The sequence below is a fragment of the Mesitornis unicolor genome, unplaced genomic scaffold (assembly GCF_000695765.1).
Source record: "Mesitornis unicolor isolate BGI_N332 unplaced genomic scaffold, ASM69576v1 scaffold7536, whole genome shotgun sequence".
In the NCBI taxonomy this organism is placed as follows: Eukaryota; Metazoa; Chordata; class Aves; order Mesitornithiformes; family Mesitornithidae; genus Mesitornis; species Mesitornis unicolor.
The window spans coordinates 1-19,732 of NW_010191612.1; the positions used below are offsets into that span (position 1 = coordinate 1).

Here is a 19,732-nt window from a genome sequence, read left to right on the forward strand (position 1 = left end):
AGGCTGCAGGGAGGAAAGCGTGGGTCAGTTGAGGATGAGCAGGTAAGATGTGAAGGTGTGTCATGTTGGCAGGTTTTGGGTAGAAGCTTGTGCTATGATACAGCTAGTTAGGCTGCACCAGGTCCCACTAATTCTAATTGTTCTACAGATGAATGAATTAGGCTTTGACCTCTAGTATGTCCGATTCTTCTGAGAATTTCGGGGTGGTGGTCATGAAGGTTTTCCTTTAGCAGTTTGTCTTATTCCTCCTGGAGCTCTTCAGAGGGCAAGAGTTTTCTCTACTTTCCTCTGCAAATGCACTGTTTTTTCAGGTAGTCTATAATTTTCCTGCTACACACTGTGCTGGAAAGGATCACTGGGAGATCTGAGGCTACTGAAGGGACAGGCATAGTCTGTGGATGCCTTTAGCTTTCTCCTAACCAGAACACTCACCAGTTACTACGTTACTAGTTGGAGTCTTAGCTCTGGTTGCCTCCCTTGCTACCAAAAAAGGGATGAGAGAAAATAATATTTGAGTTTTGGAAAGTATTCTAGATAAAGTATGTTGTAGCATCTCCTCAAAGTAGGCTGTCCTGTTCACCACCAAGACAAACCAGTCATGTAGACCCAATGGGTCTTGGTGGGAGAACTTTAGTCTGAAGTTGAGTGTACACCTTCCTGTTCACCCTTCACTGGTTACTCTTATGCACTCAGGGTCAGCACTGGCCAAGAAAGTGGCATTTGTTGACCTGAATGTGTGTGGGGTGTGCTAGTGCCTGTGCATCTATTGAATCGAGAGCATGCCTTGTGTTCTGTCTCTCTGTCTCTCATCCAGAGCTGTCCTGAGGTATAAATGGGAGATGAGTTTCCAGTTTCACTGCTTCCTACTCCCCCTCCCATTGTGCATTGTCAGGGCACCACTGTAAGGTGAAGGGGGGTGTTTTAGCTTGTCTCTGCTTGCTAGCTGTAGGGTAGGAACTCATGGATGTCTGTACCCTGATAAAGGCTTGTGCCCCAGAGACAGACCCCTGAACCAGCAAGGAAGGAGGATAGAACCAGGGTCATGTGCAGGCCAGTCCCAGGACCTGTCTCTGTTCCAGGACTCCCATAGCAACAACAGTGGAAATTGAGAACAAATGCCAAAACCGAAGCCTGTGTGGGATGTGCTCCTTAGGAGAGAATAGTGGGAGCTGGAAGGAGCAGGCAGAGCAGCAGGAAGGGCAGGATGGAGTTTTACCAGGATGTGATGGTCTCAACCACGTCGAGGACACAGTTGAGGAGGAGGAAGAAGCAGAAGAGGCTGAGGTGGCAGGCAAAGAACTGGGGTGTGGAGACATCCTTGTCAGTGGGATTTCTGGGCTGCTGGCAGAGCTGGTCTCTCTTGAGACAGAGGTGCTGCTGGTGGATGTGGCAGGGGTGGTCTTCTGCGTGATGAGGTGCACAAGGTGTTGTTTTGTTGGTCTTCTGTGGGTGATAACTACAGAGAGAAAAGAACAGGCTCATTGAGCATGGCAGGGCAAGAGGGGAAGGCAAAGCAGGTGGGCAGTTCCCACATGGAAGCCTCAGGATATGAGTAGAGGTAAGAAAGGCAGGACTAGACCCCATTGAGTCTTACTGGGCAAGTGGAAGATTTGGGCCAGTGACTTCTCCATAAAAAAATGGGGGGCAAGAACTGGGCCTAAAAGGTGCCTTCCGATAATTCAGGGCTTCAGACAGCCCCTGCCTCTTCCTGGAGGTCCTGAAAGAAGAAATGCCTCTCTCGATGTGCATGTCTCCCCTCCAAGGTGTTCCAGACTGGGCAAAAACATCCTGTGGGAAAGGTGGGGTAAGTGAAGCAGAGTCTTAGGCCAAGGGCTTCTCTCAGCTCTCTCTTACTCACCTACTGGGACTTGGTGCAGAGTGGTTGCTTCAGTTTCCTCACTCTCTGTAAAGTAAGGAAGAATGAATATTAGTAATGACTGGGAGCTGGTAAGGTTCCTAGTTAAAGTAGGTTGTGATACTTCCTCAGAGGAAGCTGTCACAAGAAGACCCAGATGTGTGCACCCCAACAGCATTTTGTGGGAGATGTAGAGATTGGGAGAGAGTGTACACCTGCCCTCTACTACAGTAGACTTCTCCATGCACATTGTCCCAGCCTCTGGTGTCAGTTCCTAACCTAGTAATTCATGTTGTACAACCTCAGAGGAGAATGAGGGGGAGTGGCTTTAAACTGGAGGAGAGTAGATTTAGACCAAATATTAGGAAGAAATTCTTTCCTGTGAGGGTGGTGAGACACTGGCCCAGGTTTCCCAGGGAAGCTGTGGATGCCCCCTCCCTGGCAGTGTTCAAGGCCAGGTTGGACAGGGCTTTGGGCAGCCTGGGCTGGTGGGAGGTGTCCCTGCCCATAGCAGGGGGTTGGACTGGATGAGCTTTAAGGTCCCTTCCAACCTAAACCGTTCTATGATTCTGTGATTGTTGGCATATGGAGTACCTGACATTCCGAAGCATAATTTCCTTTATTTATTTATTTTTTTTTCCTGAGAATTTGTTACAATAGTTAAGGGGAACACTTATTATGGCATCTGTGAGTTTTCCAGAACTCATTTTGAAGCACACAGAAATTTTGCCCGAATTTGGAGGAAGTGTAGAGTACGGCCTTGAAAAGAAATGTTAAAATGTCTGGAGATTAGTTTAAGATTATATTTGGATGTCAGATGCTTTCTCCATTGGCAAGACACATAGATTTCCATTTTTATAATACTTATTCAGTTATCCACGTTCCTTCCTATCTATCTGCAATGTTAAGACAACTGGTAAGAAAGGTTGGGATTTTTATAAGGAATACATTGACATGTGAGCGATGGCTTCACCTGGCAGATATCAAAAAGTGGTATTTACCTACTGTTACTTTAGGCTTGCTGAAAGTTGTCATCTGAGATGTGGCTTGAGTAGGTATTGAGGTGGCTGTAATTTCCTTTTTCATAGGGGTCTTGAAGGGTGGTGTGGTGAACCTTACTTTTTCCGTCTCTGTTGAAGCAGTGGTTGATGCAGACGTTGGTTTAGTGGTCACGATTCTTTTTGTTGTGGTAGTTATGGAAGGAGTCGTAATGGTTGTAGTCATGTTTGGTGTGGTGAAAATTGATGTTGTATGTTCTTTTGGAGTAAAGGTAAATAATACAACGTGAGTGATCCATTCATTGAATAACTAAAAGTAGATAAATTATGAAGAAGCTACCCATATGCCAGAGACCCAGTTTTCACCCTTGATCTCTTGAATATTTTCTCTGTAATTGTTTGTATTCATGTTCTCATAAGCTTGCCAAGTCTCTCTCTACTCGTATTTATTTTCTGTTGTCTCATATCTTTCTTTGTTCTCATTTTCTGTATTTTTTCCCAGATTAGATTGTTTTTACATAATTTTTCTAAGAAGATAGCTTTGTTATCATTTATTGGCTAAAGTACCTATGGCCTTTGCCCAAATGACAATTTCATTTACTATTATTATGTTCCAAAAGAGTCACAGTTTGAACTTTCTGTAATATGTGTTACAAAGCTAAATAAAATCATACTATAGAACTTTTCTTGTCCCAGTGTACAAATCTTCTGTCACAATGGCAGCCTTTTATGTTGTGTTTTGAGTCCTGTGGGACCTCTTTTTAACTGTGCTTTCCTGGATAGTCTGGGCCCAGGATGGCTTATTAGTTGAAGTACTTGTTGGTGGGAAGCTACATGTTATAATTATGAGCCTCCACAAGTCATAGAATCAGAAAGTAATTTATGTTGGAGGGGTCAGTCTCGCGAGAGCAGGACTCTAGAATCCTAGAGAAAACTGCTGCACTGATACCTGTGTGATTCTGCTTTGGAGCCTGCATACATTATTCAGAATTAATAGGTTGGGTGCTCCTTGAATATGACAGCAAAACTGAACTAGCTGTGGAAAAGAGGCTGAAGCAGAGCTAGTAAATCTAACTAGAGCTGAGCTGGCTTACTGCTTATAGAACTTCTAATGTACTTCTTGGATGAGTCACAGAAGTGATTTTTGCTTGTATTTTTAGTGTCTATATCCTTTGTCCTTCCAATCAGTTTTGATCTACACTTTTGAAGATTTCTGGTTTACAAACTCCTTTCTGGAAGCCTGCTTTGTCTGCTTCATGATTTGGAGTCTTAAGCTTGGATGGTGAGACAGCTTGCAATGCTTTCCTAGTAGGGTGGTATCTCACCTATGTAAGAGTGGGCTTACTTGAATTTATTTTAGACAGTTAACTCTAAAAACCTACCAGTTGTTGACTTTACTGTGACAAGAGCAGATGCTGATGAAGTTCCTGAAACTGTGATTTTTGAGGTTATTGTTGGATTTGTAGTCTCAGCTGATATAGTAGCTCCAGAAGAAGAAATACTTGGTAGGGTACTTGTAGTAGAGCTTCTCATTACTTTAGGTTGCAATGTTGTTTCTAAAAGAAAAAAAAATATAAAAATTAAAGGATAACAAATTGCTCTTGATAATCTATTTGTAATGTACCTATATAAATTGAAAATTAGTTTTTAAAGTAAAAACAGTCTTAATAACTATTAGTAGTAACTACTTAAAAGCCATCACCTTTTAGATGAAAAATTTGAGAGAAGTTGTCCATCTAGTCCTTTGCTATTATGTCAGTGAATGTATGAAACAGGAATTCTTGCAGAAGCTTTATACATTTTTCTGCATCACTTTAAAGCTAATATGGCATAAATATTTTTGTATAGTAGCAGACATGGAATTATATTTTATTATTCACACAGCTGACAGTGTAATATTTTCCCAGTAACATCTGTCTACGGGGAAATGGAATTTCTAATAAATTTAAGATCAGTAGGTATAGATTCCTTTCCTGGATTAGGCTATAGGTGTTTGGTATTCTCAGCCATACATTTGCATGAAGATCATCTTAAATTGTCAAAGTGTTATACAGCCAGTCTCCACTAAGAACTGTGAAGAAATTTTTGTAGGATTTTGTATATCACAGAATGCTTTGCACTTGGAAGGGACATTTCAAGGTCATTTAGTTCACCTCCCCCACCCCTGCAATAAGCAGGGACATCTTCAATCAGATCAGCTTGCTCAAAGCCCTGCCCAGACTGACCTTGAATGTTTCCAGAGATGGGGCACCTACAACCTCTCTGGCCAACCTGTTTCAGTGCTTCCAATCCTTCATTGTAAAATATTTCTTCCTTCTATCTAGTCTGAATCGACCCTCTTTTAGTTTAAAACCATTACCCCTTGTCCTAACACTACACGCCCTACTAAAACGCCTGTTCCCATCTTTCTTATAAGCCCCCTTCAAATATTGAAAGGCCACAATAAGGCCTCCCCGGAGCCTTCTTTTCTCCAGGCTAAAAAACCCCAACTCGCTCAACGTGTCCTCAGAGGAGAAGTGTCCCCTCCCTCTGATCATTTTTGTGGCCCTCCTCTGGACCTGCTCTAACAGCTCCATGTCTTTCCTGTACTGAGGACTCCAGAGCTGGATGCAGTACTCCAGGTGGGGTCTCACCAGAGCAGAGCAGAGGGGCAGAATCACCTCCCTCAACCTGCTGGCCCATGCTTTTTTTGATGCAGCCCAGGATGCGGTTGGCTTTCTGGGCTGCAAGTGCACATTGCTTACTCGTGTCCAGTTTTTAATCCACCAGTACCCCTAAATCCTTCTCTGCAGGGCTGCTCTCAATCCCTCCATCTCCCAGCCTGTATTGATACTGGGGGCTGCCCTGATCCAGATGCAGGACCTTCTACTTGGCCTTGTCGAACCTCACAATATTCACATGGTCTCACTTCTTGAGCTTGTATAGGTCCCTCTGAATGGCGTCCCATCCCTCAAGTGTGTCAACTGTACCACTCAGATTAGAGGCCTCTGCAAATTTGCTGAGGGTGGGCTCAATCCCACTGCCCATCAGAGACAAGACAGAAGTCCTTATTCACTAGCAGAGATATTTCATTACCAGTATCTGGAAGTACCTAGGTATACTAAGAAAACACTGTTCTCTCAATATTTTTTTTTCTTAAGGTGTCTAACAAATATTTCTGTGAAATATTTCTGTGGTAGTTATGATACCAAGTATTTTTCATCATTGCATCTTATGCGTGTGAAAATGATGATGCCACAACATCATGCAAAAAAGGATATTGTTTACTTCATAAACACATATCATGACATGTATCAGTGTGTAAGTACTAGTTTGGTCAACTACTTACCTTTTGTAGGTGAAGATGTTTTAGGTGTGGTACTAGTGGTTTCATGCCCTGTTGTGTAAAAGTAGAACAGGTTAAGTTTGTGGATGAAAATGTATTAAAATTTTTCAAAAAGGGCAAATTTCAGATTGAATTAAAAGAATTGTGCTAATAGGTGAGATATTCCTGAATATGCTTAATATTACATATTTCATTGGTAAGCTTTGCATCAAGGGATTTAAACAGTGACAAAGAAATTAATACATCTAATAATAATAATGAACATGAGTAAGTTTTTGCTACCTTTCTTATGATTTTTATGCTTAAGGGCACTTCACTTTTCAGGGGTAATGGAAACATAATCTTTGCATGTAAATGTGATCATGAGCTGAGATCTTGGTTACACAGGTTAGAATTCCGTAATATGATAAAAATTGTCCTTCAGTTTTTTTAACAGCTGCATCCAAACTATGCAGCTAGAGTCTATCTAAAACATTATTTAATAGGATAGGTTTTCACAGAAGTAAACCATATGGTAATAAATACCTTTTTTTCCAATCGATTTGCTAAGACCATTAGCTAGGTCTGATCCTATTCTATATGTTCTCTTTTTTAATGAAAGATGTTGGACATATCTGAAACCCACAGCTCTTCTCAGGCAGATCAGAACACCAATGCACTTTGAGGAAGACCTACATCTTGAAAAGTACGCACATTTACAACGAACATAACTTTTCATGTTGATAACTAAAATCAGTCAGGGTCATCTGTATTATAACATTCCTTACTTAATCCTTCTTTTAATTAGTTCTTTGCATCCCTTTATTTACCAGCTAAAGTTTTACATACTAGCTGTACAGTAATAGGGTTATTTTGAAGGAAAGTTATGCTTAGACGAACACTTATTATTAATTGAGAGGTACTAGGAAAAATACCTTCTTTGAGAATATACTAATGTTTTAGTATTGTTTTCCAGTTACAGTAGATAAAGAAAATTAGTATATAGGTTACTGCTTACCGCACGGCATGCATCTTTCCTTCTCATGGTCAAAGTATTCATCATGAGAGCAGTTGTAACAGCCTGAAGAAAGGGGAGGAGAAGTTTGTTTTACATTTCTCAGAGAATTATTTATGCTATTTTAAATCTAATATCTTACATTTGTTATTAAAATTGTATTGATTGCAACATCATCTATTCAGGTAAGCATTTCCAATGTCATCTTCTGAAGAAGGGTCTGCCTATGTAGAATACTTTTAATTTCTCCAGCTGTATGCATTTGACTAATAAAATATTAACTGTTCTCTCCACATGTTTTCTGACCTAAGTACAGAGTATCCTTTTGATATGGTGCAAGTCAGAATTTCTCCTCAAGATATGCTGAGCTCAATATAAACCTAGGTGTATTATAGGTACTGAATTTAAATGTATTTAAAGCAGTAAGGTAAAGATCAGCAAAATATCTTCAAAGATAGCAGCAATTAGAATACCAAAATTTAACTATAGTATGAGTGATTTAAAAAACAGCATTGAAAATAATTCTTGTATTACCGTTTCCTGGTCTACACTAGTATGCTGTACACTTTTTACCTTCAATGTTGACATATTTGTAGTTCTGATTTGGACAGTTACAAGGCCTGTAATGCCAGGTGCAGTTCTCATTGTTGTAGCCATAGGAATAACCATCACCACTTCCTGTCGTTTTGTGAGAATTGTAATATTCACAATAGACAGCTAAAAAAAGGGAAAAGCAAGGGAGAAATCAGAATTTTTCAAATTAATGGCATGTTATTTTCAAAGGACTGAAGGGAGGATAAAATTAATAAACAGCTGGAATAAAAAATTATGTCACTGAAGTTATTAGGTTCTGATGTAAATTGAAATTTATGCTCCACTGAAGCGAATTTCTTTTCTGCAAATGCACTATCCAGGCATTTCCACAATTTTTAATGCATAATATAGTGAAATGTTGAAAAGAAACCATCAGAGATGACTACTCTAGCATTGATTTAGAACACACTCATCCTCTTTGTTCCTCCATATACAGTGTCCTGGAACCCCTTGGTATCTTTTTCCTGTTGTACAGTGTTCCAGCCAGCACAGCTGTTTGTATTTTCTTGACATCCACACAGAAGATTATTTAATCACAGCTAAAATGGAACATTTTTTTTCACTATTTCATACTTTCTCTGCTGACAAGCTGACAGTTCACTATACAGTGGCAGCAGAAGAAATAGTTTGCCTTCTGTGACGACATTATTTTCTGTCTCATTACTCCAGGGTAAAAAGAGAGAGAATATTTTCTTTAATTTTGCACAAATGAAAACTACACTGTTCAAAACCCAAGTAACTTAAATCAACTATTTGCCTACAGAGACAATGCAACTCTGGAGGTGCTTATTAATCCATTACCTACATTGCCATATTAATATACTCAGAGTAACAACAATAATCTTTTTAACCTGTTTAAAGAGAGCTTAAAGAAACTTACGACAGAACTCAGGAGTCCTCCAATCAATGCAGATACCCTTATCTAAACATGCCATGGCATACACTGCAATGGCATCACACATGCATTCACAGTCTCCACCAATGTCACAACCACAGGAGTCTCGAACACAGGCCTCATAATAGGGCATACGATTCACCTGCATTGGAAGAGGAAGCAATACATTTTCTAGGACTCTTTGTGCCTCTTTCTTAAGAAGTTGTTTTTCCCTGGTTTAAACAATATGTGTTCCCTTAAGTGAGAGTAACTAGTACTTCCTCTGAACACTTGTCAAAGCAATTACAATTACACTTTTAGCAAGAATGCAGTCATTTCCACATCAACAACAGAAACTGATGATGCGTTGCCAGATACGTATTTCTAAATTCATACTAGTCCTGAACACACTACATATAGTCAGCTAAAAAAACCCCAAACACCCACATCCATTGAGGTACAAGTTCATCAGCTGTACACCCTCCATGGATACGCAAGAGCACTGCATAATTATTGACATTCCTTACTTGTTTTCACCTCCTGAAAATGGAGATTTTCCTTCAGAAGGCCTAGTTCTGATGAACCTTGCAATATTTTCTTTTGCACAAAGTAAGCAAGTTAAAACAAATAGGAAGGTTGATGATATCTTGCTTTGGGCAGATCTGTGTCTTTTAAGTAACGCTGTCAGATTACTAGTGAGAACAAATACTTTCAGGCTTTTCTTGAGTCTGGTTTTCTAACAAAGGCTAAAAGGTTTCAATAGAGTAAACAGTGCATTGATCAGTATCAGGCATCATGAACAGACCAACTGATTTCTGATACTTACGTCTTCATTCCTTTTCCACTCTGATATTTTTAACTACCTAGTTAATGCCATACTTAGCTTTTTGTGCTTACAAAAGGGCTGGTGAAATGCAATTAAGAAAGGACGAAGTTTAACATAGATGAGAGGTATAAAATGTTTTTTTTAATTAAAATATTAATAAAATATAAAAATGTTATTTTATTAAAATATAACCATAGAACAAAATAGACATATTTTATTAAAATATTTTGGGGAAAAGAAAATCAAATGTTGGAGTGTGAGCATTTTGGAGGCATGTAGATTATGCCTATAAATAAAAATAAAGCCAAACCAATTCTTACCTTATTGTGACAGGCAGAAAAGACTGGGCTGTTGATGATGGAACATGTCTTTTCTGCCCATGCTTTACGGTAAGGGTTCTTGCTACAGGGGTCCACTACAAAGTATACATCCCCACAGAGAGGATTCTCTTTCCAAGAATTGACAAACTCCAACTCATTTGATGCAACATACTTGCTTCGAGTTTCAAAATCATCCTTCATATTGCCATTATAGTTCCCACACAAACCACATATAGTTTCCTAGATTAAATGAAAGTAGCAATGTTAGTTCAGCAAGTTACAATTACCTTCCCTTTTGATTACAGTTTCCTGTGCTTTAATAGTGGATGTGACCTACAAATACACTCTCCTACATTCTTAGCATACTGAGCATGAGGTTCTGTTCATCTGTGGATGATTGTGTTTCTCCTCTAAATTCTAAACTCTCATCAGAGATCAAATTCAACAATGCAGTTGTAGATGGTACAAGCACTTAGCTCAAAAATTTCCTGAATGAAGTAGGATAACCCCTTAAAAATCAGCCTCTACTGAAAATCTCTGCTGTTTTTGAGATAATGATGAATATGAATTGCTAGTAGCATCTCTGAAAAACCTTTGCCATTATAGAAAGTCAAGGCAACAGTCATCAAATATGCAGATCAATTTGATTGAAGGACAGTTTACTGAGGAAGTTATTCTGCAATACCTGTGTTTCCCTGGAGATCTTGATAAAGAAGTTCATGTGCTTATTCCAGATAAGTGTCATGTTATATTTTCCAGGGATAATGATATCAAACATCAGGTGAAGAGCATTCTTTTTCACTTTATACTGCACTGCAGGATTTTCTCCAGAGACAGTGAATGTTTCGTCTCGCAGTATGAATGTCAGATTCTGGAAAAATATTTATTTGTATGTTATAACTTATCCAGTTTCAGTATTTTCCTTACTATGTGTCACACTGCTGAAGATCAGATGCTGTGCTACTGTAGATTGTCTTGCGATTCCCACTTACTTGCACTCTCCAACGTATTTGGTAAGTCATGGCAGTCAGGTGAAGTCCCTGGTGATTGGGAAAAGGGAACCATTGCAACCATTTTTAAAAAGAGTATAAAAGAGGACCTCGGGAGCTACCGACCTGTCAGTCTCACCTCTGTGCCTGGGAGATGGAGGGATTGAGAGCAGCCCTGCAGAGAAGGATTTAGGGGTACTGGTGGATGAAAAACGACACGAGTAAGCAATGTGCACTTGCGGCTCAGAAAGCTAACCGCATCCTGGGCTGCATCAAAAGAATAATGGGCCAGCAGGTTGAGGGAGGTGATTCTGCCCCTCTGCTCTGCTCTGGTGAGGGAGGTGATTCTGCCCCTCTGCTCTGCTCTGGTGAGACCCCACCTGGAGTACTGCATCCAGCTCTGGAGTCCTCAGTACAGGAAAGACATGGAGCTGTTGGAGCAGGTCCAGAGGAGGGCCACAAAAATTATCAGAGAGAGGGGACACTTCTCCTTTGAGGACACGCTGAGCGAGTTGGGGCTTGGAGAAGAGAAGGCTCCGGGGAGGCCTTATTGTGGCCTTTCAATATTTGAAGGGGGCTTATAAGAAAGATGGGAACAGGCGTTTTAGTAGGGCGTGTAGTGTTAGGACAAAGGGTAATGGTTTTAAACTAAAAGAGGGTCGATTCAGACTAGATAGAAGGAAGAAATTTTTTACAATGAAGGATTGGAAGCACTGAAACAGGTTGGCCAGGGAGGTTGTAGGTGCCCCATCTCTGGAAACATTCAAGGTCAGTCTGGGCAGGGCTTTGAGCAAGCTGATCTGATTGAAGATGTCCCTGCTTATTGCAGGGGTGGGGGGGTGAACTAAATGACCTTGAAATGTCCCTTCCAATGCAAAGCATTCTGTGATTCTATTCTATTCTTTTCTATTCTATGATTCAGTTTTAGAGGCTTTTCTATCCTCTTTGAATTATTTTGTATGCATATGCAAATCTTCACAGGATACAAAAATATCTGCAATTGTTCTGCCCTCACAGTTAGATGTGTTAACACTCTGACTGCATTTGGTGCAAATACTGTCATCTCTATGCAGCCAACAGAGTAGAGGAAGTGTGTTTTCCTTTGTTCCTAAGGATAATCAGAAAGTTACAGATAAAATAGCTTTCTATCTTGAGCCCTTTTATCATCTTCCACTCATATGTACTTTTACAACATTACTCCTGTCATACCGCAGTGGTTCAATGCCTAGATAATCAGCAGAAAGGTTTGACCGGAGCATGCATTTATGGAACTGGATCCTAAGCAAACTGCACTGACCAGCTGAAACTGCCTGTATTTAGCCAGTAATGTGGCAATGTGTACTGCTTGTAGTGATAGGACAAAGGATTCCTTGGGATAAAATCTCACTTGTTCATGTTCTGCTCTCTGTCAGATAATGAAGGACCCTAAGATAATCTGATAATACAGGGCATTGCTTTTCCATAGAACTGATCTGAATCAGTACAACTTACCCAATTCTGGAAGCTCTGATACATCAGTGGAAACTAGTATATACCTCAGGTAAGATATGGATATATTTTGAATTGCAGGTATTACCTGGATTTAGAGAAATTTGGAGAGATTTTTCTCATAATCCATGATGAGAATGTCTCAATTTTGTAGTACTGTTCTTCTGAGTTTGGCTGAGGTGAGGAAATCAGTATCTTTTGACTGAGCAATTAACTTCTGAATCATTAAAATTTTATAAATTCTAAGTAGGCAAGAAGTTTGGGAACTTAACCATTGACATGAGAAATGTAAAAAACCTGATGGCAATTCTTACTACAGCTGAAGCTTTAGGTTTAGCAGATAATTTCATTTACAAGACTTTGTTTCAAAGACCCAGCTAAAGCTTCCAAAACAGAAGCAAACATGGGCTTAAAATAGTTATTCAGATGGACAAAAGCAGAATGAAGAACTTACCCCAAGGTAAATGCTGATAGATCTGGAACATGTAACCCCTGATTTCCCACAGATGACATTCTCAGTAACAATTTTGAAAGAGGAAATAGGTCTATTAACACTGCAGCCATCCTAAACAAACAAACAACAACAAAAAACCAAAACCAGAAAAAATAAGCTTAGAAAAGGAAAAAAACACCAACAAACAAACACAAAAAGAACAAAACCCCAGTAGACTCTGTATGGAATCTTTCAACTTAAAAAATAAATGCTTAAAAAAATAAAGAAAGCTTAAACATGTCATGAGTGTGATTCTGCGTGTTTTGGGAGGTGAAGACCTCTGGTTTGGTAGTCAAACTGACATAGCTTCCCTAAAAGGTAAAACTGGCTGGTAGAGAATACACGCATATCAATGACTATTTAAACATGGTATTAAATCTAAAATTGGTTGTGACTGCAGGGAAAAACGGTGTTTAATTCTTTTCATCTTAAGTATTGAAATAAGCAGGGAATATAAAAGCACATTAAATGTTTATGAAGAGTCAAAATACTCTGTTATAGATGCATCCTAGGATACTTTTGTTAGCCATTTAAATAAAGCTGTTTCTTGATGCTAAGATACGGCCAGAATAAGCAGTAAGAGGCAGATTACCATAGCCAATATGTATTCACAGTTGCCGTCAAACACAAAACGCTGTCCATCAAAAGTGGTGATATGGCCTTCTCCATACAGATTACACGTTGAGGAGCACTTGGATTTCTGAACACATTTCCATTTGCCTTTTGTGCAAGTGCTGGGAGTGAGAAGAGAAACCATACTCAGATTTAAAAGAAATGCCACCTCAAACCGGTTCATTTTATATACGTGAACTCTTATAGAGAAGATGTTCATTTAATTGACTAGTGTACACTCTGACCAAGTTACAATTAATATCAGAACCATAACTAAAAGTTATGGGCTGCCAAGAAAATTAGTTCATGTTAAAGAGGAAATCTTAAGACATTTTTGCTTTCTTTTTTTTTCATGAAAGAAAAAATATGAAACTAGTTTATTTTTGCTCTTAATGAAAACAGATGTCACAGTTCTGTGTAGTTTGGGTGGTGGTGGTTTTAAAATACCTGATGAGTAACTGGTAAGTGAATAAAGTACTTTGAGAATGCTGCTAAGGAGATGGAAACAATCTTTTAGGGGGTTGCTTTTATCTACAGAAAAGAAGGAAGATTGTGACCTCATCTTTATTACAGGCCCTACTGGATGCCCTTATTCCTGGATATGCATATGGCAGAAATTATCCCTGAAGCCATGACTCCATGAAGACAAGTCAGTACCATGACTCTTTTAACCATACATATATTGGTTGTCAAATGTTAAGCTTCTCTTTATCACCTCTGTGTTTTGTCACTGTATTCCTTCCATTCAGCTGTTTCCATTTCCTACTCTTCTGTCAACTAAACACTTTGGTATGAAGTTGTACAGTTTAGTGAAACAGAGGTTCCACAATGGAAAACTCTGTGATTCTTACCAGATCTCACATTCAGTTTGGATCTGTTCACCTTTTCCATAGGCAAGACCACCATATTCACACGGACACTCCTCAGCTGGAACACACCTGCCATCAAGATTTTCATATAGGCCGTCAGTACAGACACAGCCTGATTCGCATTTAGTGGGTATCTGGTAAAGATAGATTGAAAAATGAAAAGAAACATTAGATGCATTTTATCTTCTATGTGAGTGGTTCTAAGAGTGAACCTGTGCTAAGCTCTCGTTTTGACCTGATTTCAGTTTTGTGATTTTCCTCGTACTAATATACAGTTGAACTAGTTTCACTGAAGTTGCAAGATACACCTGTTGTGGGAGAAATTGAACATACTTGAAGACTAAAAAATGTGCCTTGCGTTGCTATCAATCTTTCTGACAGAGTACAACAGAAGTTTCTTTATATCAAGGAAACTTATTACAATTGTTCCAATTGGTCTGTTTCCTTAATATAAAAGCATACAACAACCCTATCAGGACAGAGCAGAATTCCACCTAGCTGAGGTCTCCTGCATCCTGTGACCACCATCAGCAGAGAGCTGGGAAAGAATAGAACAGGAAGCATAAACCACGTTTTATCAGTTTCCAGTGACGTGCAGCTTATGAAGTACCTGAGGCAGGGGTGATAGCCATGTAGTTAAGCAACCTTAATAGATTTTTAATCTATCAATTCAATAGAATTTTAATTCATTAATTCATGCAATTTAATTCCTTTAATCACTGCTTGAATATATGTAAATTTTTTAAGTCCACAGTCTGTGGAAAGAAGTCAGTTGTTTAAGTGTATCACGTTAGAAGAAACGTCTGTTTTCATTTCACTAGAAGGAATGTAGTCAAGTTCCAAGTAACAACTAGAACGTTCTTCCTCTCTCAAGACAATAAACATCTCAGAACTGCAAAACTCACACATTCAATTCCAGTAGCCAGCATCTGACAGGTAGGGGCACATGCTGCTCCATACTTGTTTTCTAAACTATCAGAACATGATACATATTTCCTAGGAGCTTTGCAGCTTTCTAGGAAAAACAAACATAGGAGAGATTGTGAAGTAGCAATTTTACAACATAGGGGAAAATAATATGCTTCTAAGTAAATTATATCAGACCCGTACCTGCAGGATTTTGAGGCTTGCCCGTGCAACTTAACCTCCCATTAACACAGTAGCTAAGGAAAGAAAAAAAAAAAGAAATTTTTAAAAAAGCAGTTCTCTCCTAAGGAAGAAATTCTAAGTTTTACAAAATGGCTTCATGTTTCTATGGGAAATATTCCATTTATGTTACTAGCTCCTTCTCTTATGATGACCTATCAAGTCACTCTTGAGGTTTATGTATAGCTGTCCAGATGCTGTTGACAGAATCTCCTACTAGGAAAGATCAGATCTTACCTCACATTTTCTAATTTTTTTCCTTAACATTTCCAAGCTTAAGATAGGTCAAATGCTTTTTGTTCCTTTAAGAAATTTTGTATTTTAGGAAAGGGCAAAAAAGATGTCAAAAAATAAACATTTGCTATTAAAATTTAAGGAGACTGAACTGGTTTTGGCTGGAATGGAGTTAATTTTTGTCATAACAGCTTGCTGGTGTTATGTTTTGGATTTGTGTCCAGAACAGTGTTGATAACACGATGTTGTTTTAGCTATTGCTGAACAGTGTCGAGGCCGTGTATGCTTCTCACATTGCCATACCAGCGAGTAAGTTGCGAGTGTAGAAGAAGCTGGGAAGGGAGAGTCAAGAGAGCTGACCTGAACTGACCAAAGAGATATTCCATGTTATACAACATCAAGCTCAGCAATAAAAGCTCAGGTAAAGGAGGAGGAAGGAGGGATGTTCGGAGTTATGGCACTTGTGACCATTATGCATGACTGTAAATTTTTTCTGGAAGTGTTTAAACATCTGCCTGCTGATGGGAAGCAATGAATTAATTCCTTACTTAGCTTTGATTGTACATGCTGCTTTGGTTATTAAATAAGCTTAGTTCTGCTTATTAATAATTAAGAAAGTTATTAAACTGTCTTTTTCACAAGCCACAAATTTTCTTTCTTTTGCCCTTCTTATTCTTTTCTGCATCTGGCAGAAAACCCTTAATGCACATGAAGACCCTTTCTCTCCAGTTTCAGTCTGTTAATCTTGAAACTTGACACACTTACCAGGTAATCCCACCAGTTACTGTTGACTGGTCAGGCAAGATGTACTTTCTATCTTCCAAATAGCAGGGACAATGAGATTTACGAACACACTCATTCTTGTGGTTCAAGTACATTCCTTCAGGACAATGGCAGCCTTCAATAGGGATGTCCGTTGGATGACATTCTAAGGCTCTATTGGAGAGTGACAAGCATGTCCTGTCACATGCCTGAGTGTTGTAACTGAATGTTTGATTGCCAGTACAAGTAATGGCTGTAAACCAAGACAAGAGTGCATGTTAAACTTAATTTACATATCCTCTTGTGAAATGTAACTGTGCTCATAATGTGCTGCATATATTGCGTCAACAGCTGCAATACTTAATGTTTCCTATTGCTTCCTTCCTGTGGATGTGGAAGTCTAGGAAAAAATACTGCAGACTAGGCCTTAACACCAACCATGTAGCTGTTCAGAAGTTTCACGAAGATTAAATATCTTAATGCTCCTTTGTGTATCTTGGAATAATATAATGCAAAGAGAAGCTCTGTCAGAAATACAGATGTATTTTTGAGTAACTGTGCCTATGTCCAAGTTGCATAGTAGAAAAATCATATTTACAACCAGAGTTTTTCCTAGTTCTTTCTCATCTTATGGTATAGTATATCTTTATTTATCTGTCTATTCTAACACTTAATTACCAAGTCCTGGAAGCATCCACATGCTCACTTTAAAGCATATGAGTAATCTTTTTCATATAGTCTTAAAATCCTTTTCTGAAACAGATTGAACTTCAAAATTTGGATATCTGTTATCCCATTTCTGCTTTTCTCTTCTTTCTGTTCACTACTTTCCTCATTACTCTAAGATGATTTGAATACTGTTTAAAATACATAAATTACCATTTACGGTTTTTATTGTGTTGTGACACATCTGTGAAGTCAGCAGCTCCTGGGAATATGGGTTTTATACCTGCCAGTTGGCCTACTTGACCAATAAGTAGTTATTTTCTAATGACTGACAAGTAGTTTTAAAATATGTTCTTGGTCCTATTCAGCTTTGTCATAGGTGGATAAAACACAGGAATATTCTAAATAGAAACAGATAGACCTGTATGCATGCATTCATCTGATAGCAGACTATTAAGAGCTGGTTCAGTTACTTACTACAGTTGTCCATACTGTTTCTCCAGTTCTCAAGGATTAAACCCATTGAACTGCATGTTCGTGCATACGATCCCAGAGCGGAACAAATATAAGGAAAGGTCTCTTCGTAATTGCAGGCTTGGTAGACACATCTCTGAAACCCAACACATGAAGAGTACTTTGTTACTGAGGAGCAGGTATTTGGAAGTGCTAAATCATCAAGGTATTTAAAAGATGTGTAGATGTGGTGCTTAGGGACATGGTTTAGTGATGGCTTGGTGGTGTGAGGTTTAGAATTGGACTCAATGATCTTAAAAGTCTTTTCCAATCTAAATTATTTTAGGATTCTAGGCTGAATTGCAGAGGTAAGTCATGCAAAATACATATAATTGTATAATTAAAACTGATGAAAAATATCAGATTGATGGCCTGATTGACATGAATAAAATATGCTTAATACCTAAACAATTATTCACTGCTTTTCCTTTTTGATTTTTAAAATGTTTTGTGGAGATTGGCAAATATAATGAGCTCAATTATGCACATGGGAAAATCAATAGTTTGCATAGTTAAAGCTGTTTACATGGAGAACTGCAGCATGAGCAAAAATAGCTTCTGATTCATAGGAATGGGACTGGTGCCTATGAACAAATAGATTTTTAGTGTGGTGGAGACATAATTTTCAAACCCACACTTGTTCCTTGGCTTCTATGTGTTTCTGATCCAAATGAGTGGGATACTGTATAGGAGTACATTATCATCCATATTTGGACTCCCTCTGTACACCGTCTATCATAATTTCCTACCTTGTAGAAAGGAATAGGATTCACCACAGCATGGCATTTCTCGAAGACTGTACCCTTCTTGGTAAGAATGGAGCAATGAGTCTCAGCAGATATTTCTAGTGAAAGACAATAATGGACATTAAACAGAGAAAGTTAGGAAAAGGAAATTAAAGAAACCTGGGCACACTATTCTAGCTGAGCTTATGGCAATGATGGATTAACAAAAGGACAACTCCTTAGCTTGTTATCTTGCAGACTATACTTTTCTTCAAGTAGCTCACTAGGGCCTCTTTCCCCCCCCCCTTTTTTTAAGACCAATAGCAATTTAGAGAATTTAGACTTGAGAAGGCAAAGCCTGGGTTTCAATCACAGCACTGCTGAGCAAGTCTAAGGCATCCATGGACACTGCAATTTCACTGGAAATATCACCGAAAACCTCTCATTCATCATCTCAAGCCCAGATCTCTAGAATGGGAACTGATAAATTTTCACTTGATATGTGTTCTAGAAATCAGAAATGTCTTGTTGGTGACAAAACTTGTGATATTCAACTATCTAAGTCTCTGTTTCTCTCAGACTCTCTCTTTCTCCTGATACGAGCTTATGGAAGTGTCAGACAAAGCTAGCTTGAGAGCCCAGTTACAACAGGATCATCTACTCACTGTTCAGTTGACTCAAAGCGCAAGGGTCAGTATCACTCTCTAAAGCAGGATGGCAATTTCCTGCCCTCCAGGAATCTACAAACAGGGAGGCTGTCCCTTCAGTGATATCCATGCTAGTCATGAAGTCATCTGTAGTGTCTCCATTGTAATTGCCACACAAACCTAATAACATCACAAATGCAAGGGATGGCTGAAAATTAATGAATGTTTACAGAATGGTCTATGTTTCGTTCTATAATAGTGAGAAAACGGATTCAAAAATTCTACATGGAATATCAATGAATGCTACAGGTCAAATAGCCACAGAACCTTGGTCATGTACACTTTCAGTCACTGAGCCTCTGCCTTTTCCAGTTAATATTGTCCACTTCTGTTCTATGACAAATTCATACATTTTTTATCTTTTTTTTTTAAGTGGTTTAAAATCATATAAAAGAGAAAGGCCATGAAATACTTTTGTAGTTACATGTTTTCTTCTGTATATAAAATCTGTAATGACAAAGAATATGCACTTAGACTCTTTTAAAAGATAACGCCTCTCTCTGTAATTCCCCATAGACAATTAGAATGCAGGATATGCCTTTGTGGTTAATGTTGCTGACATCTCCACCTGGTGCTTATCAGCTGAGAAGCTTTTAGATTCTTAGGCTCATTGTGTTTGCAGTGAGGAAACGTGCTCCAAAATGTAGAGACCACACAGACTGATTTGTTGCCCCTTCATTGTGTGGTAAAGCACACATTGAAAAAGGCACACATAAAACATGTGAAGAAAAATATTATATTA

The 19,732-nt window shown here is 38.8% G+C and overlaps 1 protein-coding gene across 1 annotated transcript in view; it reads right to left on the bottom strand.

Annotated features, from left to right (window-relative positions):
* Nucleotides 1–1,850: 1,850 nt before the first annotated feature.
* The window catches only part of MUC6 (mucin 6, oligomeric mucus/gel-forming), a gene marked incomplete at its 5' end in the record, with an annotated part of 32,610 nt that continues 14,728 nt past the window's right edge, over nucleotides 1,851–19,732 (bottom strand). Inside the window, 17 exons of the mRNA XM_010186794.1 lie at nucleotides 1,851–1,903; nucleotides 4,236–4,409; nucleotides 6,182–6,229; nucleotides 7,176–7,238; nucleotides 7,746–7,889; nucleotides 8,647–8,803; nucleotides 9,787–10,026; nucleotides 10,472–10,657; nucleotides 12,718–12,828; nucleotides 13,349–13,490; nucleotides 14,220–14,371; nucleotides 15,143–15,252; nucleotides 15,348–15,400; nucleotides 16,383–16,632; nucleotides 17,523–17,655; nucleotides 18,308–18,402; nucleotides 18,949–19,110. Coding sequence (XP_010185096.1) covers nucleotides 1,851–1,903; nucleotides 4,236–4,409; nucleotides 6,182–6,229; nucleotides 7,176–7,238; nucleotides 7,746–7,889; nucleotides 8,647–8,803; nucleotides 9,787–10,026; nucleotides 10,472–10,657; nucleotides 12,718–12,828; nucleotides 13,349–13,490; nucleotides 14,220–14,371; nucleotides 15,143–15,252; nucleotides 15,348–15,400; nucleotides 16,383–16,632; nucleotides 17,523–17,655; nucleotides 18,308–18,402; nucleotides 18,949–19,110 — 2,273 coding nt within the window. The remainder of the gene's footprint in view (nucleotides 1,904–4,235; nucleotides 4,410–6,181; nucleotides 6,230–7,175; nucleotides 7,239–7,745; nucleotides 7,890–8,646; nucleotides 8,804–9,786; nucleotides 10,027–10,471; nucleotides 10,658–12,717; nucleotides 12,829–13,348; nucleotides 13,491–14,219; nucleotides 14,372–15,142; nucleotides 15,253–15,347; nucleotides 15,401–16,382; nucleotides 16,633–17,522; nucleotides 17,656–18,307; nucleotides 18,403–18,948; nucleotides 19,111–19,732) is intronic.